Here is a 26,184-nt window from a genome sequence, read left to right as displayed (position 1 = left end):
TTGTCAGTTAGTTGACTATAATTGTTTCAGCTTTAAAGACAAACATGACTGGATGCTACTCACAGTGTGTGGTCATTAACTGGACGATGGTACTGCTCTCCATCATGAATGCTTTCCCCTTGGTCAGGTGACCAGCAAAATGCATGTTTGGGCACCAAAGAGGGGTCGATGTCCTGCCAACCACAAGTGTCACCACCTTCAAAATCACACCTCTCCTTCACTGCAGAGAGACAGACGGTAAATTAATAATAAACGGTGTGATAGTGAAAGAATTGTGATGCAGAGAAGACAAGACGACACTTTACCACAGTTGGTCTCATCAGAGCCATCAGAGCAATCCTGTCTGAAGTCGCACACTTTGATGTGAGGGACACACTCTCCGTATGCCACACATGCAAACTCTCCATCGGGGCAGCTGTGGGGCTGGACGGTGGGGGCTGCGGTGGTCACTGCAGGGGGGGTGACATTTACTGTGGGAAGCTCTCCTACGACGAGACAGATGAAGAAAAATATAGTTTTAGAGAGTCTCAAGAAGAAAAAAAAACACAGTAAGGACTCATCTTGTGTGTAATGGCATAATAATAATGATTTACCATCATATGGGACACAGTCCAGGAAGGAAAGGTCATCGATGGCAATGTCTCCGTTGAAATCATCTCCAACGGTTCCTTCAATCAAAATCTGCAAACAAAGGAAGTGAAACAAAACATTAAAACATTCAACAGAGTTATTATTCAAGGCTTTGATGATGATCTGATTCATACTGGATCATTAGAAAAAACTGCATTACAGTCAAGTATCAGCTGACTCTGCAGCTCTACTGAACGTCTGGTTTTAAGGTGGATTTATTGAACAGTTCTGTGTCACTGCTCTCATTAAAACCAACCTGAGCAGCATTAAAAAAAAAGCTCCAATAACTCTGCTATATGCTACCTGCCCAGCTCCAAACAAGCTAGTATCACCATAATAGCTTAATAAGGCTGGTAGTGTGAGTCTGCCAGCTGGTTTTGATGGTTTAGTGCCCCCTGGTGGTCAGAAAATCAATCAATGCAGCTTTAATTCATCACAATTTTGCAAAAACAGTCCAGAGTCATTATTTCAAGGTTTGGTCGCACCAGCTGCAGCTTCTCAAATGGTAACAATGACTTTACTTTTACCTGCATGTACCGAGAAATGTATGTGTCTTTATATAAATAGTTGTCATGTGTAAAAACTGCATTTCAATCAAGTATCAGCTGACTCTGCAGCTCTACTGAGCGTCTGGTTTTAACTCTCCTGTTGTCCTCAGGTCAAGGACAGAAGGAAGGAAGGAAGGAAGGACAGGAAGGAAGGACAGGAGGAAGGAAGGAAGGAAGGAAGGAAGAAAGGAAGGTAAAGGAGTAAGGACGGAAAGAGGAAGGAACTTAGGAGAGAAGGAAGGGAGGAAGGAAAGGAGGAAAGGAGGAAAGAAGGAAGGAAGGAAGGAATGGAGGGAGGGAGGAAGGAAGGAAGGAAGCAAGGAAGGAAGGATGGAAGGAGGAGAGAGCAAAAAAAGAGGGGAGGAAGGGAAGAAGGAAGGACTGCCATAACTTATGTCAAGAAATATCCTGAATAAGCTGGTTGAATGTTGTAGTATGATGATGACTTATAATAATTCATATTAGGGTTTCTCAAAACAGAATAAGTTATGTTGTTGTCTTTTTTCTCCCCTATTTTCCATAATTGACTTCTTAGCTAATTGACCTTTTACACAACAGGCATTTTATTTCTAGGTGTAACTAATAACATTAATGATCCTGATCAGTTTAATTCAATTATCTCAGTCAGCATGCAGACATAATATCAGATCAGAGCTCAGTCACTGGAACAGCTGAACTGAACACAGCCATCATTAACCCTCCTGTTGTCAAGGAAGGAAGGGAGGAAGGAAAGGAAGGAAGGGAGGAAGAAGGAGGGAAGGATGGAAGGATGGAAGGGAGGAAGGAAAGGAGGGAGGGAGGGAGGGAGGGAGAAGGAAGGAAGGATGGAAGGGAGGAAGAAGCAAGGAAGAAAGGAAGGAAGGAAGGAAGGAGGGAAGGAAGGAAGGAAGGAAGGGAGGAAGGAAGGGAGGAAGAAGGAAGGAAGGAAGGAGGAAGGATGAAAGGGAAGAAGAAGGGAGGAAGGAAAGGAAGAAGGACAGAGGGAAGGGAGGAAGGAAAGAAGGAAGGAAGGGAGGAAGGAAGGAAAGGAGGGAGGAAAGAAAGGAGGGAGGGAGGGAGAAGGAAGGAAGGGAGGAAGGAAAGGAAGGAAGGGAGGGAGGAAGGAAAGAATGTCAAAATCAAAATCAAAATGGATGGGGTCAATTTGACCCGGGAGGAAGGAAGGAAGGAAGGACAGAAGGAAGGAAAGAACAACAGAAGGAAGGGAGGAAGGAAAGAAGGAAGGAAGGAAGAGAGGGAGGAAGGAAGGAAGGAAGGAAAGAAGGACCGAGGGAATGAAAGAAGAACAGAAGGAAGGGAGGAAGGAAAGAAGGAAGGAAAGAAGGGAGGGAGGAAGGAAAGAAGGAAGGAAAGAAATATTTGAGGTTTCTTTTTGCTGATAGAGGCGTTACCGTGGTAATCAACACAGCACACACACACACAGAGCAGCGTTGAGCGTCTCTAACAAACAAGACTATCTGGAGGAGGCACCGTGTGAGGAAGGGAGGAAAGGAAGGAAGGAAGGAACAGAGCAGAGCAGCATTCAGCGTCTCTAACAAACAAGGCTATCTGGAGGAGGCACCGTGTGAGTATTTACTGGAGCTTTTTACAGAATGTCACATTTGCATGATTCAAGCTTCACTGTTTTGCAAACACGGTTTTGAAATATTTTTCCAATAATCAGCCGTTTCCACTCGGCTCCGAGGCACACCAGTTGTCCTGGAAACAATTTAATTAACTTTAATGTTTCTCGGCTCGTCGGCTCGTTTCCATTTTGCATGAATTTATTTTTCATGTTCTGCAGTTTGTTCTTTAAGATGATACGTGGATGTGGGGGGGCATTGGTTTTATTAGATCTCAATGCAAATTCAGAATGAGGACAGTGGTGGAGCGCCTTGGTAGCTGTGTGGATCAGGTGCATGCTAAGTGAGGGCAGCCTCACTGGTTCGATTCCAGCAAGGGACCTTTTCTGCTGCTCTCTCTCTCTCTCTCTCCCTCTCTCTCTCTCCCTCTCTCTCTCTCTCTTTAGAGGACGTACAGTAACACTGATGAGGCTAAAGACAGCACGTACTGTAATTATATACTGAATACTTCCTTCCTTCCTCCTTTCCTTCCTTCCCGCCCACCTTTCTTCCTTCCTCTCTCCCTCCTTACTCCTTTCCCTCCCTCCTGCCTGCCTTTCTTCCTTCTCCCTTCCTCCCTCCTTACTCCTTTCCTTCCTCTCTCCCTCCTCACTCCTTTCCTTCCTTCTCTCCTAAATTCCTTCCTCTTTTCGTCTTTACTCCTTTTCCTCCTTCCTGCCTGCCTTTCTTCCTTCTCCCTTCCTCCTTTCCTCCCTTCCTCCCTCCTTTCCTTATTCCTTCTTCCCATCCTTCTCTCTCCCTTTCGTTCCTCTTTTCATCCTTCCTCCTGTCCTTCCTTGACCAGAAGACAACAGGAGGGTTGAGAGATCTAAAAAGTAGAGTCTCTCTCTCTCTCTCTATCCCCCCCCCCTCTCTCTCTCTCTCCCTCCCTCCCTCTCCCTCTCTCTCTGCCACCCACTGTCAATGAAGGCAAAAAAGCCCCAAAATAAATCTTTAGGAATGAGGATGCTGGTACAGTAGATGTCACACCAGCATGTTGTTTCATTCGTAGCAGCATGCACACTGTGTGAGTCTGACTTGTGTCTGACTCTGAATTCATCTGCATCTCTTTTTGTTCCATTTTTAGCTTTTCTGCAGTCAATTAACTTGACAAATAGAGCTCCTGTTTTCAATGCCTAAACGGAGGAAAAGTCTTTAACTGCCTGACAAGTTATACTAACTCATGAGTAATGACAGAGCATCCATCCTGAGGGATCGATGTGGAGCTGTGAAGCTATTAAATAGATCTTCATCATGTAACGCTGGAGTGAGCTCTTAAATACTCTTCACTTCACTTTCATTGTTGCCTGTCAGGGAACTGTGTTTACCTGCAGCGCATCTGACCCCGTCTGGTTTGACTGTTCCTTCTTTCCTCCCTTCCTTCCTTCCTTCCTTCCTTCTCTATTTCTTTCCTTCCTCTCTTTCCTCCCTTCCTTCTTTCCTTCCTCCATCCACCTTTCTTCCTTCGTTCCTACCTTCCTCCCTCCCTTCTTTCTTCTATCCTTCCTTCCTCTTTTCCTTTCTCTCTCTCTCTCTCTCCCTCCTTCCTCCCTCCCTCCTTCCCTCCCTCGCTCCTACCTTCCTTCTTTACCCTTCCTTCCTCCTTTCTTTCCTTTCCTCCCTCCTTCCCTTCCTTCCTTCCTCCCTCCTTTCCTTCCTTCCTCCCTCCCTCCTTTCCTTCTTTCTTCTTCTCTTCCTTTCTCCCTCCTTCCCTTCCTTCCTCCCTCTCTTCCTTCCCACAACAGGAGGGTTAATTACTGAATGCAGATGATTCAGAGTTGGGTGAATGTGATATGAGAATGAATAAAACATATTTTACAGCAAATTTAAGACTTTTTACTTTACTGTATTTCAACTTCATGATACTTGCCTTGTACTGAATAATTATTAGTTATTACAAACATACAAAATATGATCACCTTCTAAAATATAATGCCTTGTTACACTTTAAACTCCACTTTAAACTTTATACTGAAAATACAAAATACTGCTGAGAGGCTCCAATAATGCAATGTACTGTATATGTATTATAAAACACAATAAAAGTAAAAAGACTTTACTTGTACTAAAGTATTCTTACATTGTAATACATCTACCTTTAATAAGTGCAAGGAATATGTTTGATATCTGTCTTTATTTTAGCTTAATTTAATTTCCAATTGAACACTTTTAATCAGGTTTAAATGTTTGGATTTTTTTCCCATGTGTTGCTTTTCTATTCTGTCCTGATGCACTTCATGTTTTATGTAAAGCACTTTGAATTTCCTTGGTGTTGAAATGTGCTATCACTTTGTCTTGATGCAAAATGGGGAGTAAAACCTCTTTTAATTTGTTTTAGCCTCATCACTCCATCCTGAGATGAATTACCTGAAAGGGCCGAGCGCTGGTGAGATAGAGAGACTTCCTGTGCCATAAGTTGCCTTGGTCTCCGTATCGTACCCACAGCATGTGACCGCGGCCAGCGTCTGTGGTCCTGATGTACACGGCCAGGCGGAACACGTGCGAGCCAAACATGTGATAGTGGAAGCGGAAAACACACGGATGGCGTGAACTGGACGGGTCCTTGCCTCGCCGGTGAGTCGGCTGGAAGACTCGGCTCAGGAGCACAGCTGTGTCCATGAACTCCTGGGGCAGAGAGGACTCGATGTAGAGGTAGTGGCCGTAGCTGGTGCCCAACGTGTGGTCCTTCCAGGGTCCCGTGTTTAAGGTCGGGGTGGGGCCTTGGATGCGTGACCAGTCAAACACGTCTCCTCCACTCTGCTCCTGTTTCCAGCTGCACAGGCCGTGCTCGAAGTTACACTGCAGCTCTGGAGCTATGAGACATGACAGGAGAGTGAAGTTCAACACAAAGTCACACTGACAGCTACGTTACTGCTGCAATACATCATCCACCAGGAGAAATAGACAACCATGTTTGGATTCTCAGGGCTGGAAAGGAACTGTGTTGCTGCACTTTGAGCTGAACCTTTGTCGACCTCCATACTGTAAAACATTTCAGAGGTAAATATCGTAGTATTTACTCCTCTACGTTTATTTAACAGATAGAAGTAAATAGTCACTTTGGAAAGGAGGAAGGAAGGAAGGAAGGTAAGGAGGAAAAGAGGAAGGGAGGAAGGGGGGAAGGGAGGGAGGGAGGGAGGGAGGGAGGGAGGAAGGTAAGGAGGAAGGAAGGAAAGGAGTAAGGAGGGATGAAAGGAGGAAGGAAGGAAAGGAGTAAGCAGGGAGGGAAGGAAGAAAGGAAGGAAGGAAGGAAGGAATGAAGGAAGGAAAGAAGGAAGGGAGTAAGGAGGGAGGGAGGGAGGAAAGGAGGAAGGAAGGAAGGAAGGAAGGAAGGATGGAGGGAGGGAGGAAGGAAGGAAAGGAGTAAGGAGGGATGAAAGGAGGAAGGAAGGAAAGGAGTAAGCAGGGAAGGAAGGAAGGAAGGAAGGAAGGAAGGAAGGAAGGAAAGGACAAAAGAGGAAGGAATTTAGGAGAGAAGGAAGGGAGGAAGGAAAGGAGGAAGGAAGGAAGGAAAGGAGTAAGGACGAATAGAGGAAGGAAGGAAGGAAGGAAATAAAGGAGTAAGGAGGCAGGGAGGGAGGAAGGAAGGAAGGAAGGAAGGAAGAAGGAGGGAGCAAAGACAGAGGGGAGGAGGGGAAGAAGGAAGGAAAAATTTAAGAAAGAGGGAAGAAGGAAGGAAAGAAGGAACAGTCAAAAGAGAGATGGGGTCTATTTGTATGAATGGGTGACGTCACAGATGTTACGTCCATTTCTTTTATACAGTCTATGTGACGTAAATATAACTAAAGGATCCGAGTGCTTCTTCCATCACTGAATATTCCTAAACCAAAAATGACTCTTAACCTTCCTGTTGTGCTCCCGGGTCAAATTGACCCGTCTGTTTTGACTGTTCCTTCTTTCCTTCCTTCCTTTCTTCCATCTGTGCTTCCTCTCTCCTTCTCTCTTTCTTTCCTTCTTCTCTTTCTTCCCTTCCTCCATCTCCCTTTCTTCCTTCTTTTGTCCTTCCTCCCCCCTACCTTCTTTCCTCTGTCCTTACTTCCTTTCTTCTTTCCTCTGTCCTTCTTTCCTCCCTCCCTCCTACCTTCCTTCCTTACTTGCTTCTTTCCTCCATCCTTCCTTCCTTATTTCCTTTCCTCCCTTCCTTCCGTCCTCTATCCCCCTTTCATCCTTCTGTCGTTCCTTCCTTTCTCTCTCCTTCCTTCCTTCCTTCCTCCCTGCCTTCTTTCCTTTACTCCCTTCCTCCCTTGACTCGAACACAACAGGAGGGTTAAGAAGGACAAAAGAGACACTTACAGCATCCCTCCTCATCCGATCCGTCCCCGCAATCGTCCACTAGGTCACACAGCTGCGAGTGCTCCACACACGCCTTGGTGTGCACACAGTGGAAGTGTGTGTGCTTGGGGCACTCGTCCACGGCGGGAGGCAACGAGCAGTTCTTGAAGGTGACATCGTCCAAAGCTGAGACGCCGTCGAACACGCCCAGGCTGATTTTGGCCAGAGCGATCTGGAAGGGCCGGGTGATGCGGCCCAGCTGCACGGTGACCTGGTTCCAGCGGGTGCCCTGGTCGTATAACGTCGTCCATATGATGGTGTTGTTTTCAACTCCTTTGATGCGGAGGTACATGTCAGCAGCCCCCACGGATATGCCTGAGTTATAGTGCCTGAAGGAGATGAGAGCTTTGAAATGATCTACTTCACACCTGATACATCACTGACTCCTCTTCCATATGCTTCCTTGACATCATACATGAAGGCTTTGCTTACTTTAACCCTCCTGTCGTCCTCCCGGGTCAAATTGACCCCATCTCTCTTTTGACTGTTCCTTCTTTCCTCATTATTTAAGTTTTCCTTCCTTCTTCCCCTCCTTCCTCTCTTTCTTTGCTCCCTCCTCCTTCCATCTTTGCTTCCTTCCTCCCGCCATCCTTACTCCTTTCCTTCCTTCCTTCCTTCCTTCTCTCCATACTTCCTTCCCATTTTCCTCCTTACTCTCTTCCTTTCTCCTTTCCTCCCTCCCTCCCTCCTTACTTCTTTCTTTCCTTCCTTCATTAATTCCTCCTTTCCTTCCTTTTTTCCTCTTTACTCCTTTCCTTCCTTCCTCCTTTCCTCCCTCCCTCCCTCCTTACTCCTTTCCTTCCTTCCTTCTCTCCATACTTCCTTCCTCTTTTCCTCCTTACTCCTTTCCTTCCTTCTTTCTTTAATTTTTCCTTCCTTCTTCCCCTCCTCCCCTCTTTCTTTGCTCCTTCCTCCTTTCCCTCCTTCCTCCCTCCCTCCTTACTCCTTTCCTTCCTTCCTTCCTCCCTCCCTCCTTACTCCTTTCTTTCTTTCCTTCCTTCCTTCATACTTTCCTTCCTCCCTTCCTTCTCTCCTAAATTCCTTCCTTTTTCCGTTCTTACTCCTTTCCTTCCTTCCTTCCTCCTTTCCTCCCTCCCTCCCTTCTTACTCCTTTCTTTCCTTCCTTGCTCCTTTCCTTCCTCCTCTCCTAAATTCCTTCTTCTTTTTGTCCTTACTCCTTTCCTTCCTTCCTTCCTCCCTCCCTCCCTCCCTCCCTCCTTACTCCTTTCCTTCCTTCCTTCCTCCCTTCCTTCTCTCCTTAATTCCTTCCTCTTTTCCTCCTCCCTCCCTCCCTCCCTCCATCCTTCTCTCCTGTCCTTCCTTGACCTGAAGACAACAGGAGGGTTAAAAATTTAAAAACCTCCAGCATTTTTCTGCCAAGAGTGCCTCTCCAATCACCCAGCGGATAAAAAATAAATATGATCTGACATTTGACATGAACTTTCAGAGGCCACGAAACTGTCAAAATATGACAGATTTCAGATGCACATCTTCTCATTGCGTGTGACAGTGAAATAAAAAGAAATGCCAAAAGCGGAGTCAGGTGAAATGATGGGAAGAGGAAAGAAGAAGAAGAAGAAGAAAGAGGGGAAAGAGTGAAAAATGTCTAAAAATGCTAATTTAAAAGATGGTATTCTAGTTAAGAGACATGTTTTTACAACTTTATAAAGTGGAGAGGGAAGTGTGTGACTCTCACCAGAAGGTCATGGTGCAACCGGAGGCCGACTGTTGGAACCACGGTCCTCGGAGAACAGCCCTCGGATAAAGACTGCTGCTGTTCTTTAATATAAACATAAAGTGGCCTGGAGCAAAATGAGAAAACAATTAGTATTCAAACTGTATGCAGCACCGACTTCATTAAGCACACCTCCACATTTCTGCCAGACAGTGAGTCACCTGCAACAAAAAAGAAAAAAAAAGCTAAAGCTGTTACGGATGCAGGCAGACGAGACTTTAATTTATGATTCAGCTAAACGCCTTCAGACATTGTTGTTCTGTCAGATGGGTCAATTTCATCTACTCAGAAATACCTCTCCCTGTAGGATTTCTGTGCACTACATTGTCTCGTAGTGTGCTGAAACCTGTGAGATAAACAAAGCGTATATATACAGTAGACTGCAGTCGCCGCGGTAACAATGTTGATGTTGATGAGGCCAGGTCAGACGACGATGGCAAGCCAAGCTGAAAATGTGCAAATAGCAGCAGCGATATGCAACAGGTCACACATCCACAACATCCACTCACACTGACAACAGGAAGTTAGTGCTACAAAGAAAGTTGAGAAAAAAAAAAGGTGTTTCTGTGTTTCCACTTGTCCATTTCCTTCCTTCGACCTGTCCTTCCTACCTTCCTTCCTTCGTCCTGTCCTTCCTTCCTTCCTTCGTCCGGTCCTTCCTTCCTTCCTTCCTTCCTTCGTCCTGTCCTTCCTTCCTTCCTTCGACCTGTCCTTCCTACCTTCCTTCCTTCGTCCTGTCCTTCCTTCCTTCCTTCCTTCGTCCTGTCCTTCCTACCTTCCTTCGTCCTGTCCTTCCTTCCTTCCTTCCTTCGTCCGGTCCTTCCTACCTTCCTTCCTTCCTTCGTCCTGTAGTTCCTTCCTTCCTTCCTAAGATCTAAGATCAGCTGTTAGGGTAAATGTTCCCTCCATCTGTCCTTCCTTCCTTCATCCTGTCCTTCCTTCCTTTGTCCTGTCCTTCCTACCTACCTTCCTTTGTCCTGTCCTTCCTTCCTTCGTCCTGTCCTTCGTCCTGTCCTTCCTACCTTCCTTCCTCCCTTCCTTCGTCCTGTCCTTCCTTCCTTCCTAAGATCTAAGATCAGCTGTTAGGGTAAATGTTCCCATTAAGCACCAAAATGTAAATTCAGGTGTTTTTCATGGATACTGACATGATTGACCCTCGCCATCTTGGATATTTGGAGCCAGAAATAAAGAAGTGACCATAGTTGGATGAAAGGTTGGAGTGGACTCTAAAAAGGTAGCTGCTAGCTTGGTTAGCACAGTGCATTTACAGTCTATGGTTAATTGTGATGATGCTAATGCTGCTAATGCTAATTCTTGCTAGCGAAAAAACTGACTTAAAACCTCTAAAACAAAAAGTACTTACCAGAAAAACTGAACATCCATCTCCTTAGAGGGTCCTTTAGTACAGCTAAACACTGAATAAGACTTCATCATAGGTGAAATAAAAATGTTAAAAACACCAATGTCGTCGCTGTAGTCGCATAATAATGTAACCACATCCCAAAGCATACACTGCATTATCGTTTAAATTCAAATTAAATGGGACTATAATTTAAAAAATGAACATAATGCTGTTCTGAAGAAGACTTAAAACAAGCAATTGAGATCATAAACTCATTTAGAAACGTTTTACTGAGTTCATTAATCAAGTCAGAAAAGTAGTCTCATTTTCTCATAGACTTCTTTTTGGAGCAGGTGGAGTCGCCCCCTGCAGGCGGTTGAGGGCAGTACAGCAGTCTTGCATTCACCAAAATTAATGAAAACTAATGAAATGATGAATAAAATGATGCCTGGTCCATTGCAGGTTATGAACACTATGAATCCATCTTACCTGATACTGTATAGCAATGGTGTGCAAATAGCAGCATGTGAGCCAAACTCAGCCTTTACAGCAAAAATCCCTCCCTGATTATCTGAAATTTTTACTTTTATAGTTTGCATCAAAACCTTTACACAGGCCTAATTTTTCACAACTTTACTTTAGACAAAATAAACAGAAGTCTGGCAGAAGGTGGCAGTCTGACAGATGGCATTTTACAGAACTTTAAATTAACCATAAATGAAGCAGGACGCTGCTTATCACATGTTGATAACCAATGAAGTACGTCTGAACATATATTCACTTTTCATTCATTTTTAGCCAAATGAGTAATGACATCTGTCCTCACATCCTAAACAGTGTTTGTAAATCCATTTTATTCTTTCGTGAATTAAAAGAAATGAATAACCTGAATGAAAAATGCTGAAAAGACTGGCTCATTGCTGACCTCTGCTGTACAGGATGAGGTGGTGTGATGGAGTTGGGATGATTTCTCAACTTGTTTTTGGTGCTTTATAACCAAATAAACACTAAAACACCTGCACATTGTTACAGACTAGATAAGCCCTAGGGTGGTCACAGTCATATTTCCTAAATCTTCAGGCGTATGCTCCCACCAGAGTACGTCTCTATAGTAACAAAGCTTGCAGCACATCAAGAAGCTTCAGGGACTGAAACACAGACTTTGTTTTCAGTGCCTGCACAGTCTGCAAATCTGAACCTAATAGAGCATGTTTTCACAGCATGTTCATACAACATACATAACAAAAACAACAGATGGTGCTGCTAAAAAAACCTGCATGATATTATCAAGTCAACCTACAAAAGAGTTTTGGAAGGTGGATGTGAAGAAAAGCCTCCAGAGATGGGATGATTATGATACACAGTTAGCCTGATGAGATACATAAACCAAAGCAAAGACTAATGTTGTTTCGGAGTGAGCAAAGTATGGTGCGTTTCAGTGAAGGATGTGGTGTTAATATGCTGAATGGGTACAGCTTATGTTAGATTCCTTTCTATTATTCAGATGGCTGAGAAAGCGTTTCTCCATGAAATGCTTATCTCTCAAAAACACACAGACAACGGATTTTCTCTCTCTCCACAAAAACTTGATTTAATCTGTAGATAATATTATCTTTTACCACTTATTTCTGACCAAGCACCCTGGACACTGTGGAATAATCTTATCAGATCACCACATTTCTTTTCTTATTCCACTGCCTGACAATGCCAGCTGCTTAGGGCAAATAGCAGCGTTGATACTACACATATGTGGTGTGTTTGTTACTCTACCGTCAGTGGTGTTCGTTGAGTGGTCCAGGGGCGGCGGATGGCCATAAAACTCTGGAGGTACTTCCACAGACGAGCCCCTCACCCAGTCAAATCCATCGCCAAGGGTGAGCTCATACCAGCCACAAGAACCGTCCTCAAAGTCACACTCAGAGGCTGAAAGAGCAGATAGACTAAATTAAATGATTTTACAGTATATTAATATGATTCAAATAAAGCTGAGATTGACGGTACATTTGCACAACCAGGTACACAAGTAGCTGTTCTGGAGCTTTCATACATATAACATGATCTTACTTTGCAGATGGATATGGATTTGTAGACCCAAATTTTAAAAGTTTATTCATTCAAAGCTGAAGAACTGCTACTATTCGACCCTGTGGTGATTGTGCTGTTTCCACGGTCAGAAATTAGCTGACAGTCTCAACTTTTAAGCCAACATGGAGAATAACTAACCTGCAGGTTGAATATCTTAGTGGATTTACAGTTTATGTATAATGAAAATCACCCTATTAAAGATTAATGTATGATTTTATTAGTCTAACGAAGCTTAAAGGCAGAAATTCAGATGGAAAAGTAAGCATATTGAGCAGCAGAGCAACATTCATTAGCATTACCAATCCATTCATTAGCTCACACTGATAAATCAAAATGAAAAATAACAGTAAAAAAAAGATGCAACTCTGGTTTATACTAGGAAAATAAATCCAAAACAGGTAATAGTCCATGTCAGATGAATATAAATGACCAATCTGGTATTATTTTAATGTGTAATTTGGCAACAAGGGGCTCTTACGGCATTTGGCTTCATCTTCTCCATGAGCACAATGTGGGGTGAAGTCACAAACTTTGCTGTCGTCTATACACACCCCATTGCCACAGTAAAACTGTGATAGGGGGCAAACAGGAGGAGGGGGCACACTGCTCTCTGGAATAAAAAAAAATATATAGTTTCATGTAAATCAAATCCACAATATAAGAAATGCTTAATATTCAGCTGGAAGAGTAATCAAACGTTGACCCACCACACACATATAGAGTTACAGTCATTATCAATGGCTCCTATGCTGTGATTTTATCATTAAAAAGCACTTATGGGAGATCATGGTGGATTAATATCAGCTGCACCCAGCGTAAGTACATTAGCTGTGTTATGAAAGATTAGATTCAACTTTGAAGTAATGAATCAATGAAGGTATTTTGATCAATAGTGCGTCTAAAGCCTCAATCTCTTAAATGAGCTCAATTTCATTCCACTTTATGAGGCGTATTGGAAAAGCAGTGAAAAATAACCCGATTTTTTAAATGTCATTTGGCTCGCCCCGTTAAAAGAAGACTCCAAATGGTTCTTGGCTATTTATGGATCTGTGAAGTAATTCAGTTCAAAACAAAAAAAAGGGCTTTTAACACGGGGCTGTTTGAAGCGGAGCCATGCTGGCAATTACAGTACATGAGGTCATCAAACTTGCTTCATTTATGCCAGGGGTGGTTCCTTCATGTCTTCTTTTCTTTCCTATACCCTCCTTTCATCTGTCCTTCTTTCCTTCCATCCTACCTTCCTTCCTTCCACCTTTCCTTCATTTTCTTTTCCTTTCTTCCTTTCCTTCCTTCCTTCCTTCCTTGCTTCTTTGTTTTCTTGTCTTCTTTCCTTCTTTGTTTCTCTCCATCCTACCTTCTTTCCTTCCACCTTTCCTTCATTTTCTTTTCCTTTCTTCCTTTCCTTCCTTCCTTCCTTCCTTCCTTCCTTTCTTGTCTTCTTTTCCTTTCCTCCTTTCCTTCCTAATACCTTTTCCTTCCTTCCTTCCTTCCTTTTGTCGTTCCTTCCCTCCTTACTAATCCCTTTTCCTTTCTTCCTTTCTTCCTTCCTTCCTCCCTTCCGTCCTTCCTTTCTTTTGTCTTTCCTTCCTATCACTTTTCCCTTCTTTCCATCCTTGTTTCCTTCCTCCCTTCCATCTCTTTAATGATCCGGCCCACATGAGATCAAATTGTTCTGTATGTGGCCCTTTAATTAAAATGAGTTTGACACCTCTGATTTATATTATAATAATGATGAAAGAACCAAAAAAAAAATCCTGCTTACTCCAAAGTCATCTATGCTATGTTTAGCTCCTCAGACCTTCAGCTGATCGATTGATTTATTCTTTCACAGTCACTGTTTATTATGCAATGTAAGACTATTTAAAGTGTTTGACTGCTACTTATCACCAAGCTAACACATATACAAGATTAGAGGAATACAGAGCTTGAAAAGAGAAACATATCATGAGAGTGGAGGTGTTGGAAAGAGGTATTTATTTGGCTGCTTGGAGGTAAAGTGTATTCAACTATATTAGCATTCTTTCCTCCCTTCCTTCTTTCCTTCCTCCATCCCTCCTTCTTTCATTTCTTCCTTCCTTTCCTTCCTTCGTCCCCCTATCTTCCTCCCTTCCTTCTTTCCTGTCCATCTTTCCATCCTTCCTCCATTCCTCTATTCCTTCCCTCCCTCTTTCCTTTCTTCCTTCCTCCTTTCCTTCCTTCTTCCTCCCTTCCTTACTCCCTCCTTTCCTTCCTTCCTTCTTTCGTTCCTCCAATCCCCCTTTCTTCCTTCCTTATGTCCTTCCTCCCTCCCTCCTTCTTTCCTCTGTCCTTCTTTCCTCTTTTCCGTTCTCCCTCCCTCCCCCCTTCCTTCCTTTTTTTCCCCTCCCTCCTACCTTCCTTCCCTCCTTCTTTCCTTCCTTCCTTCTTCCTCCCTTCCTTCCTCCCTCCTTTCCTTCCTTCCTTCTGTCCTTCCTTCCTCCTTCATTCAACTACATTAGCATTCATTTGGAGTCGTGTTTCCATCCACCTCATAAATTTAAGTCCGCTTTTGGCTTTGTTTTGGTCTCCACCGACTGCCAAGAGAGATATCTGGCTCTTAAGCTCCTAAATATACGATGTTCAGTCATGCCTTTCTGTCATTTGGTGCTGGACAGGAAGCACAAAGACTTGGATTTTTATACATTTCTTGTTTCAGTTGTCAATTTCCATTTCTGCTGCTGCTATAGAAATGAGGTCGGGAAAGAACCAAACCACTAAATAAATGGAGCTTAAAGACATTAAAACGCTAGAGTAAGCTGATAAGACTATGGATTAAACATTACAAGCAACACTTCTCAAATCACACGTAGTCAAATTATCCATTGTTAATGTAAAATATAGATTTTTTTTGCTGCTTTAAGAACTCGGCTAAACCCTATTTTGTGCTTCTGTAGAGTCTAGGAATACATTACACCTCTGAAAAGTGTCTCGTTGGCTGATTCATCAGAGCAAGATAAAATATGTGATTAAATGATTAAGGTAGACTAAAGAGTCTCAAGAGTAGGTCAGACAAGACTGGGAATATCAGTTAGGCAGATAAAAGGAGAGTTATAATAAATTATATGGTGGCCAGCTCATCCCAAAAAAAAAGAAAATGCACAGGCACGGAAACACATGCAAAGAGTGTGATTTATGTTGGCACGATGTGAAAGAGGCGACAAACTTCTACCGAAAATACAATTTACAATAATGCGTTTCTGTCTTATTTTTCATTTCCTGCATCCATTTAATCATGGCTCCATATTTAATAGTTATAATGCCATTATTTGTGACAGTGCACTTAATCTGGATTCATTGCTGCCATGAACCCATAATTCAGTGTAACTAATTTATTGGCTGTGCGGGAGATAGGATGAATAATAAAGGACATAAAGAACTCTGTGTGTAAGTGATGGTAATGACATGTTGTTAGCGATATTAGATGTGAGACACATATCAAAGTGTCTTCCTCCACATATAGCTCATATTATACACACAAGTCTACAGATTCATCCTCGCCTGTGTAACGTTGTTTGTGATGCTGCGGAGAAGAATATAAAGCATCACGCTGCTTAACCTTCATGTCGTCCTCCCGTCTGCTTTGACTGTTCCTTCTTTCGTCCCTTTCGTCCCTTCCTGCCTTCCGTCTGTCCTTCCTCCCTCCTTCTCTCTTTCTTTCCTTCCTCTCTCTTTCCTCCTTTCCTTCTTCCATCCCCCTTTCTTCCTTCCTTTTGTCCTTCCTCCCTCCCTCCTTCTCTTTCTTTCCTCCCCCCTACCTTCCTTATTTCCTCTGTCTTTCTCCTTGCCTCCCTCCTTGCCTCCCTCCCTCCTTTCCTTCTTTCCTTCCCCCCTCCTTTCCTTCCTTCTTCCTCCCTTCCTTCTTCCTTCCTCTTTTCCTTCCTCCCTCCTACCTAACTACCTTCCTTCCTTCCTTTCCTTTCCTTTCCCTCCTTTCCTTCCCTCCCTCCTTCCTCCCTCCTTCCTCCTCCCCTCCTTTCCTTCCTTCCTTTTCTCCCTCCTTTCCTTCCTTCTACCTCCCTTCCTTCCCCCCTTCCTTCCTCCCTTCGTCTTTTCCTTTCTCCCTCCCTCCCTTCTACATTCCCTCCCTCCCTTCTACCTTCCCTCCCTCCTTTCCTTCCTTCCCCCTTTCCTTCCTACATCCCTCCCTCCCTCATTTCCTTCCTTCTTCCTCCCTTCCTTCCTAGACTCGAGGACAACATGCTGCTTAAGTATTATTCAGGTTTATGTTTTAATATGATCGTCCAGGCTACACAGAGATACACAACTTAGCTGGTGAGTGTTGATGAGCAGAGGACAGATGGAAGTGAGGGAGCGAGTGCCAAGGTGACTCTGAACTGTCTCGGCTACTTAGACATGCTAAACTAGACCTGGTGACGGTCCAGCAGACTGTAGTTCACCGCACAGGCGTCTGTCTCTGTTGTTTAATGCAGTTTACTCAACTTAAGCATGCATGAATTCATCTTTCGGAGCATTTGAGGACAATAAATCTAAAATACAACACTGAAAAAGATTATATGCAGAATGTATTAGTCAAGAGTTACTTTTCTATTCGACCTTTATCAATGTAAGTCCTATATTTAGTCTCATTTTAGCTCTGTTTGGGTCTCCACCAACTTCCGAGGGAAATATCTGAGTGCTAAACTGCTGATTTCTTCATCATTTTTAGTTGCTGAAGTTGCTTGTATGCCGTCTTGTGCTGAGTAAGTAACAAACATTGGGTCAATCAAAGCTTTTTGGAGCTGATGAAAGTAGTAAAACTGAACCAGAACAGTACAGGTGTGGGCCAGAAAACCAAAACCAAAAGCTGAAAGATGCTAAAACACCTATTAGAGCTAGAGGTGATAATAGTGTGTTTTTTTTGTTATTAAGAGCAACTTCTGTAGAGTCCTTCCTTCCTGTCTTCTTTTTCCCTCCTTCCTTCCCTTTCTTCCTTCCTTCCTTCTTTCCTCCCTCCCTTACATGCATCTATATGTCCTGTTTTTTTTCCTAGCTTCCTATCTTCCTTTCCTCCCCATCTTTCCTTCCTTCCCGTCTTCTTTTCCTTTCTACGGTCCTTCCGTTCTTCCATCCTTCCATCTTTCCTTCATGTCATGTCTTCTCTTCTTTCCTTCCTTCCATCTGTCCTTACTGTTTCCTTCCATCTTTCCTTCATGTCTTCTCTTCCTTCCTTCCTTCCTTCTTTCCTTCCATCCTTACTGTTTCCTTCCATCTTTCCTTCATGTCTTCTCTTCCTTCCTTCCTTCCTTCCTTCCTTTCTTTCTTCCTTCCTTACTTCCATCCGTACTGTTTCCTTCCATCTTCCCGTCATGTCTTCCCTTCTTTCCTTCCTTCTATCTTTTTACTGATCCGGCCCACATGAGATTAAATTCGGCTGTACTGTATGTGGCCCTTGAATGAAAATGAGTTTGACCCCTCTGCTTTAAGTAGCAGTTAAACCTCAGTTGGTAAAGAATCACGTTTTTTCCATCATACTGAGACATGAATAAGCTAACCAACATGATCTTAACCTGGAGTGATCGAGGCTCACCATGTTGCCAAAGATGGTAAACAATGGAGGCCGCTAATTGTGGCCTTAAAGCATCTCAAAGAGGAGCAAAGTTTGTGATGCTGCTGGGAAGAATCTAAAGCATCATGCAGCTTAACCTTCATGTTTGACTGTTCCTTCTTTCCGTCTGTCCTCCCTCCTCCTCTCTTTCTTTCCTCCCCCCTCCCTTCCTTCTTTCCTCTGTCATTCTTTCCTTCCCTCCTTCCTTCCTGCCTCCCTCCTACCTTTCTTCCTTCCCTTCCTTCTTTCCTTCCTCCTTCCTTTCCTTCCTTCTTCCTCCCTTCTTTCCTTCCTCCTTCCTTCTTCCTCCTTCCTTCCTTACTCCCTCCTTTCCTTCCTCCTTCCTTCTTCCTCCTTCCTTCCTTCCTCCCTCCTTTCCTTCCTTCTTCCTCCCTTCCTTCCCTCCTTTCCTTCCTTCCTTCTTTCCTTCCTTCCTTCTTCCTTCCTTCCTCCTTTCCTTCCTTCCTTTTATGTTTTAATATGATCGGCCAGGCTAATTGTGGCCTTAGAGCATCTCAAAGAGGATTAAGTGCAGCAACTGAAGTTAAATAAAAATAAAAAGGCATGTCGCAGCACTCTGAGTAAGACAGCATGCAGGCCTGTTTTCATCAGGAATGTAGCACAGATATTTAAACATTTATATATTCAATAATTCAGGATGGTTATTTGATAGCCTTGACAAAACTGTGTGTAGCTTTGGCTCCAATTTAACACCAGTCTAACATGAATTTTCGTCTCCAGAGCAGAGCAGCGGCCTTGAAGCTCTACAAAAGGGAAGGAGACCTGGAGAAGCTGCTGAAGGCTACAGGTTGTTGCTTGGAAGACGCAATCAATAATGAATGCTGGAGTCTTGTTTGTTTTACAGGCCGAGAGCAGCAACATCATCTCATATTGGATCAATAACAGCAGATGTAAAGATGATATAGTTTGTGCTCGTGACTGAAACGCCTGTATATCACCGATGTTAAAATTCTGTTTCGAAACGCCGAGTGGACAGCGCTTTATCAAATGCTCCCAGCCAAGATGCTCAGTTGTGTCATATTCATCATTGAGCTACAAGCAGCACACTGTAGCAAACATAAATAACGTTATGGATTGTGGCAACGACCGTGTGTGCCATATTCAGGGAAATGTGTAGTAAGCGTTATTTTAATGATTCGGTTATTGTGTTACGAGTCTCATCCCGGGTGATTTAGTGTCTTCCCCAGTGTTATCAGTATTCACAACAAGTTTGATTGTGGTCTGTTTATGTGTGTGGTGATATTTTCAAAATGTCAAGGTCTATGTCTTGTCCAGTGTGTGTAGTGAGATGTTATTAATGATAGCAGTACCAGGCGCAGTCACGCAGTGGGGACTGAAGGATAGGTCATCGATGGCCAAGATCTCAGAGGCTTCGCTGTCAGCTGAAATCTCCCCGCGAATCACCACCTGGAGCAGCATACACACAAAAAAAAAAGCTTTAAGACATCAATCTATGCAAGTCCAGGCAATCTTGTGTATTTAGCCTGTGTGCATAGGCAGTATATGTGTATGTATATTGTGTATTTGCTGTGTATATATTATGTGTTTAACCCTCCTGTTGTCCTCAGGTCAAGGAAGGACAGAAGGAAGGACAGGAGGAAGGAAGGAAAAGAGGAAGGAAGTAAGGAGAGAAGGAAGGAAGGAAGTAAGGAAGGAAGGAAAGGAGTAAGGATGAAAATGAGGGAGGGAAGGAAGGAAGGAAGGAAGGAAAGGAAAGGAGGAAGGGAAGGAGGAAAGGAGGAAGGAAGGAAGGAAGGAAGGAAAGGTGTAAGGACGAAAAGAGGAAGGAATTTAGGAGAGACAGAAGGTAGGAAGGAAGGAAGGAAAGGAGTAAGGATGAAAAGAGGAAGAAAGAAAGGAAGGAAGGATGGAAGGAGGAGGGAGCAAAGAAAGAGGGGAGGAGGGGAAGAAGGAAGAAAAAATTAAAGAAAGAGGGAAGAAGGGAGGAAAGAAGGAACAGTCAAAAGAGACGGGGTCAATTTGACCCGGGAGAATGACATGAGGGTTAATGTGTATGTATAGTGTATTTGCTGTGTATACATTATGTGTTTAATGTGTATGCATGGATGGATGGTGCTCAGCTAAACACAAGGTTAAGAGGCTACAGTCCTGCTAGCTTAGAAAGTGCTAACGTCAGAATGATATTGATGACTTGAGATGACAGAGTGCATATTGTGGACCCCCTCCATTCTGAGTCCAAGCTGCTTCCCCTAGGGCGACGTTATAAAGTACATATGGAAAGGGAAAAAAATCTACAAAGACTCTTTTATTCCAAATGCAATTTCCATGGTCAACAAACTATGGAAAGCTAGATGAAAGGGAGGTGTAGCTCAGAGCACTAGAGGAAGATCATAAAAGTCAAGGGGGGGCTTCATCCTCTGAGGACCATGAATCTGAATTGTGCTCTCTAATCTATGTACTACGGTAGATGTGGAGGATATTTTACTGGAAAAGTGATTTTTTGACCTGCTGGTGGCCCTATAGGGAAGAATCAGGAGACTATGAAAGTGAGCAGGCTTCATCCTCTGAGGATCATGAATGTATGGGTTAACTTCTGTGCCATCTAATCTCTGTGGTAGATGTTGAGAACATTTTACTGGACAAGTGAGCATTTGTGACCTGCTTGTGGCACTAGAGGAAGATCATAAAAGTCAGGGGGGGCTTCATCCTCTGAGGACCATGAATGTCTTTGCAAAATGTTGTGCCCTCTAATCTATGTACTTCAGTAGATGTTGAGATATTTTACCGGAAAAGTGATTTTTTGACCTGCTGGTGGCCCTATAGGGAAGAATCAGGATAATATGAAAGTGAGCAGGCTTCATCCTCTGAGGACCATGAATGTCTGCGCAAAATTTCATACCAATCCATGCCATAGTAGTTGTGATATTTCATATATTTCAACACCTAAAATCAACACATTATTTCTGATTGTCACAGCCCATTCAGAGCAGCTCATAGCGTCACGGGTCAAAGTCCACTGAACAGCTTTATCTAAACATTAGGAGTTTTATAACCCTTAGTTATGACTGATGATGGGTAATGGGAGAAATGTAAATACTGATCAGTTATATTTCTCCTGCTACTGGACCCCAGAGGCCATTAAAGCAATGCAATGTATAGGGACAATAGCGTTGAGTAAACATCACCGTTTATTGAAGATTTGACAGGCAAACCAACTATCCTTGCTCTCTGAAAACCCTGTGTGCTTTCATCCACTGTCACTTAGTCTTCTGGATGAATTTATATATATTTACATTATATATTTTATCCACACAACTCTTAATAAAGCCGTCCAAATGAGTAACTTTTAGGAACTTTCTGTGTTTTCTGTGCAGAACACTTAAAGAAGAACGACAAAACTCTAGAGACTTTCAGGGAGGTAAAAAGAGTTCAGATCATTAAGCAAACTGGCTGAAATTGAAATCACCCCGAATCTCAGCGGCACTGTAAATAAAAACCCCCATTAACTCAACTGCCTTTGAAACAGGAAGTGGATTAATGAAGGGGAAAGCGAAGAGTCGACCCCTCTTTACACCGCCGGCGCCGGGCAAGCCGTGTTATGAAACTGAGCTGGTTGTAGTCTGAGACAGATGGTGGAGACAGAGAAGGGGAGAAGGGTGACACTGACATTGTCTGAGGATATAGGAAGGACACAAACAGCAGGCTTCATGGGACTCCAGATGGCCTGTGAAGGGTCCAGGTGGGTCAGTAGCCCCTAACTGCACATAAACGGCTCTTGTCCAGAAGCTCATTTCTACTGTGATGACTTCATTACTTTAAAGGAACCTTGTATTGTACAGTATATCTTACAATGGGAACCCCAACACCTACTATATTGACCAATTTGTCAGCTTTTATGATACCATTCCTTAAACAAAGACAGATTCATTAAGTAGGACTTGGTGTTATATACACAATTTGGTACCCTCAAAGACTTCCAAGCATCTTCTAATAATTAGCACAACCCTACACTGTACATGTGGATAAATATTGATATATCATGGTAAAGGTTTTTATATTATATACAGTAATGTTTTGATTTAAAAACCTGAAATATGATGAAAGGTTTATAGATGAAATATTATACCAGCCCTGTTCCTCTAGACCGGTGGTCCCCAACATGGGACGCCTAAACATGGGTCAAGGATGTTTATTAGTGTCCATGTGGTTTAGTTTAAATTTAAAGGGTTAAAATGTGAAAATAAATGTATGAATAACTTGCACACATTCTTTTTTTGTGGACCCAGCATCAAATTTCTGCTTTTAATCCATTTAGAGAGAATATATTAGAGGATTATGGTAAAAATGTCTAAGTGGTGTAACCATAAAATAATTGAACGTTGCTTAAAAACAGTAAATAGTCAATAAAACACCATATCAACTAGTTTGGCATGATCTTACATTATAACTTTTATATTAAATAAAGCTAATGGAATACTATTGTTCTAAATATTACATTTCATCTGGGTAACCATGGAGACCAGGAAACATTTACATTATTAGTATAAATCCACTTAAATACACTGTAGGTGATAAAATATTTAATATTTATCATTCTTTTGTGGTTACACCATTTGACATTTTCAGGAGCATTCAGTTTTACTTTTGGTTTAAAAAAATGTTGCATTTCAAATGATATAAAACCAACAAAAATACTAAATGTACATTTTAACAAACCTGATGCTGCTTTTAAACTATTTTTGAATTGCTCATCTTGCCAACCCTTATTGTCACTGACCCTTATATCAACAGGTTATGACCAGTTGAACCAAAACATGATTATACCCTCAAAGACTGGTTTATTTGAATATTAGTTAAGGACATCAGAAAGGTAAAATTGTCCAGTAATTCCTGGTTTCCTTTTGCAGAAACATATTTGTCGTCTATTTTTCTATCATGTTAACCATCTCATGACCCCTTCAGATCGCCCGGACCCTTTGCATTGGTTTCAAAACATATGAAAACAGCAATATAAAACTCTATCATAGTGAACTGAGAGTGTCACACACCTGAAAACTGTCATTACTGGACAACTGAATCACAGTCCGCAGCCATGTTCCCATTTGTGTTTGTGAGGAGTTTTTCCACACCGCTGTGCTCTGACCCGATGGATGGGGTTCAATCAGGACCTGAAGACCTCCACGCTTTGCTCCGACATAATAGTAGAAGCTCAGCTGTTGATTGAAAACACAAGGAAGCTATCATCAGTTGTCACGTGATTGTCGGTGGTTTTGGTCGTCTCTGTTCATGTCAAAGAAAGTGATACCTGGCAGGTCTGATCAGGTGTGAATACAGGACTCTTTAGATCTGCTTTGGTTGTGTTTCCTCCAGAAGGGAAAAGCGCCAAAAAATGTGCTGAAGGAGAGAAAGAAAAGTGAAGATGCATCCATAAATAAAACAGATGTGCTGTACAGTATAGTCCCATATCATGCACTCACCTGATTGGTTGTTGGCGTGGTCATGTTCGAGTCCTGGGACCTCCGTTGTTCTGATCCACTCCGAAAACGACTCAGAGCTTTGGGTCAAGTCACAGAGCCCCTCCCCAAAGTCACACCTCTTATATCTGGAACCTTTAAAGACAGTGTAAAGTGAATTCAGACATGTTCTTCTAAACACATTAAATAGGTCATAAATGTATTTCTAAAAAAGGTGTAAAAAGCATTTCAACCATTTAGATTTGAATTGTGGAGCTAGGCTTCACAAACTGTGTTTCAAGATTTCTGTGTTCAGGATTTAGTGATTAGCATAAACCCGCCCCTGCTGCTGTAGAAGTATAAATACATTCAGCACACACTACTACTACTACAGTCTACAGTTAGCCAGTTAGCTGAGTTAGCAGCCGAGCTAGCAGCCGAGTTAGCCACCAAGTTAGCAGCAGAAAGCTCTCAGACGAAGCGTCCATGTTTCTGGTAGAGGTGGTGACTTTGATTGACAGGTGACACTTGGTAGGGGGCGGGGCTTCAGCGTTTGGGAGTAGAGAAAGAGGCTGATTTTTACACAACTTTGAAGCCTAATTTCATATATTTGCCGATTTTTTTTAATCATTCAAATTTGGCAGGGTGGTTAACAACACACTGTTCTGTGGTATGTCAAACTCAGAACACATATTTATTTTTACTTTACACGGAGAAAATAACATTTATACTGCACTGCCCTAGTTTTTCTTTCACACATTGTTCAGTGCTTTGGGATTAAGCTGTGAGTTCTACACACTATAAAGATTCATCGGCTCAGCAGAGACCAGACACAGACACAAAAATTGGTTTCTCATTTTAAGCAGGGGGGTTGTATTGGATTTTATGGCCAAATCTGCAACAAGGGACCACTAGCATTAGTTTTAATACTTTAGTATTTTCAAAGGACAGGATCAGCATTGATGCAACGAGGTGCAAGAATTACTTTATGTTTGAAGAAGAGTTTAAAACTCTCTAAAGTATCTTTACCGGAGCGTGTTGAGTTTTGATTTACTTTGCCTTTCTTTTGCCTTGCTTTTGGTGCACGTACACATGATTAAGCACTGAACATGCAGACAATATATATCCTGTTATATATACGGTAATCAGAGCTGCCAATTCCAATCAATGTCTTGATGTTCATAAATACTGAATTTGGATTTAACTAAAGTATTCACTGGGGTAATAAAACAAACTACCAAACTATTAACTATAGCCACGAAAAACAAGGCAAGGATACATATAGTCTGTGTTTAGGCATTTGTATATGAATCAATAACAGGATGCAACACACTGTCCAATTGGTGCAACCAGTATTTTTCATAAAAATCTGATTACAGGAAAATAAATGTGAACATGTGGAATAAATATAATCCACTTTTGCAACACATTACCATGTTTTGTAACAAATTTTACATAATTGGTCAAAAATTATTTAGAAATTGCTTTTAGGATACGTCCTGCTCAATATTGACAAAATACTTTAAAATTTAAATGTAGAAAAACTCAAAAAAATATATTTTCATTTGATGTTTTGAAATAAAGTAATTAGTTGTATAAGTCCACTTAAATACACTGTAGGTAGATAAAATATTTAATATTTAATATATATAATAATACTTTTTTGTGGTTACACCATTGGACATTTTCAGGAGCATTCAGTCTTACTTTTGGTTAAAAAAATGGTGCAAATATCATTTCAAATGACCTAAAAGCTGTTTTTAAAACTATTTTTTAACATATTTGTAACAGCTCATCTTGCCAACCCTTGTTTGTCACTGACCCAAACGTGAAAAGCGACAGTCCAGTTTGTAACCCAAATGAAAAAAAGGTGTTTTCATAGATACATGTGATGCTGTAGGGGCAAAAAATATATCATTTCCTGTTTTACACTGAAAATATAGCTGGTAACTTCAAGGTAAAAAAGCTTGTAAGGACTTTAATTATGTACATTTTCTCCAGAAATGGGCCAGTGCTGTCAGTCAAACATTATTAATCTATTATTTAAATCAATTATATGAACATAACAGGTACATCATGGATATATTAAAGTCCATTTATCCACTATGGACATCACTGCTTAGAGGGAAACCACTAATATAAATCTTAGCTGGATCACTTCCTGTTTTACTCTCATCCAAAGTACAATTTCCATTCTCTTTCATACCTTTCAGATTTGTGTTTTTTTAGTTTACTCACAGTCTTCCTCGTCGCTGCCATCCACACAGTCGTTAGTAAAATCACACACACTATCCTTAGACACACATGAACCCTGAGTGCAGTTAAACTCCTCAGTTAAACAGGCTCCACTGGACGCAGGGTTAAACACCAGAGACAAGGCCAACAGCAGCCGCGCGGAGTCCAGCAGCAGCGTCATCAGTCTGGTTATTCTCTAGTCGTTAACCTAAAACACCTTCTCACAGCTCGCCTCCAAATAAAACATGCTGTAGTCGGGACACGAAGGAGAACTGCTGTCGAGGAAGAGCTTTTCTTCTTTCTTCACCATGTGCAGTTTACTTGAATCTTTTGAATTGATCCTGTGCTGTTGCTCTCAGCAGTGTTGTAAAAGGTAATAAATTACTTTTATGGCTGTTATTCAATAAGGTCACTCTGCTGGCTTGTGTGTTCCTGTATTTCACATGACCACATGACATGATTACAACAGGAGAAAAAGGGTGAAATTATCCAAAATTAGGTCATTAAAGTGGTTACAGTACATATCTTACTAAAACTGTTTTGAGGCTAAAGGTTTAAGCTACTTGAAATTAAGATAAGAGTAAATATATTGGGAATGGGAAATATGCACATTTGGTTTTTTGCCAACAGTAAGATAAGAAGACTGAAACCACTCTTACAAAATCGACTGGTATCAAT

At 42.1% G+C, this 26,184-nt stretch overlaps 1 protein-coding gene across 1 annotated transcript in view; it reads right to left on the bottom strand.

Annotated features, from left to right (window-relative positions):
* malrd1 (MAM and LDL receptor class A domain containing 1) overlaps positions 1-25,687 on the bottom strand; it is a 40,738-nt gene extending 15,051 nt beyond the window's left edge. Inside the window, 13 exon segments of the mRNA XM_053342821.1 lie at positions 64-220; positions 306-485; positions 594-681; positions 5,147-5,592; positions 7,073-7,440; positions 8,808-8,913; positions 11,959-12,111; positions 12,752-12,883; positions 19,168-19,264; positions 22,867-23,031; positions 23,124-23,212; positions 23,296-23,427; positions 25,510-25,687. Of these exon segments, the coding sequence (XP_053198796.1) occupies positions 64-220; positions 306-485; positions 594-681; positions 5,147-5,592; positions 7,073-7,440; positions 8,808-8,913; positions 11,959-12,111; positions 12,752-12,883; positions 19,168-19,264; positions 22,867-23,031; positions 23,124-23,212; positions 23,296-23,427; positions 25,510-25,687 (2,291 nt within the window).
* Positions 25,688-26,184: the final 497 nt, after the last annotated feature.

This window comes from Scomber japonicus, chromosome 21, assembly GCF_027409825.1.
Source record: "Scomber japonicus isolate fScoJap1 chromosome 21, fScoJap1.pri, whole genome shotgun sequence".
Taxonomy (NCBI): domain Eukaryota; kingdom Metazoa; phylum Chordata; class Actinopteri; order Scombriformes; family Scombridae; genus Scomber; species Scomber japonicus.
This window is presented reverse-complemented; position numbering and strand designations above follow the sequence as displayed.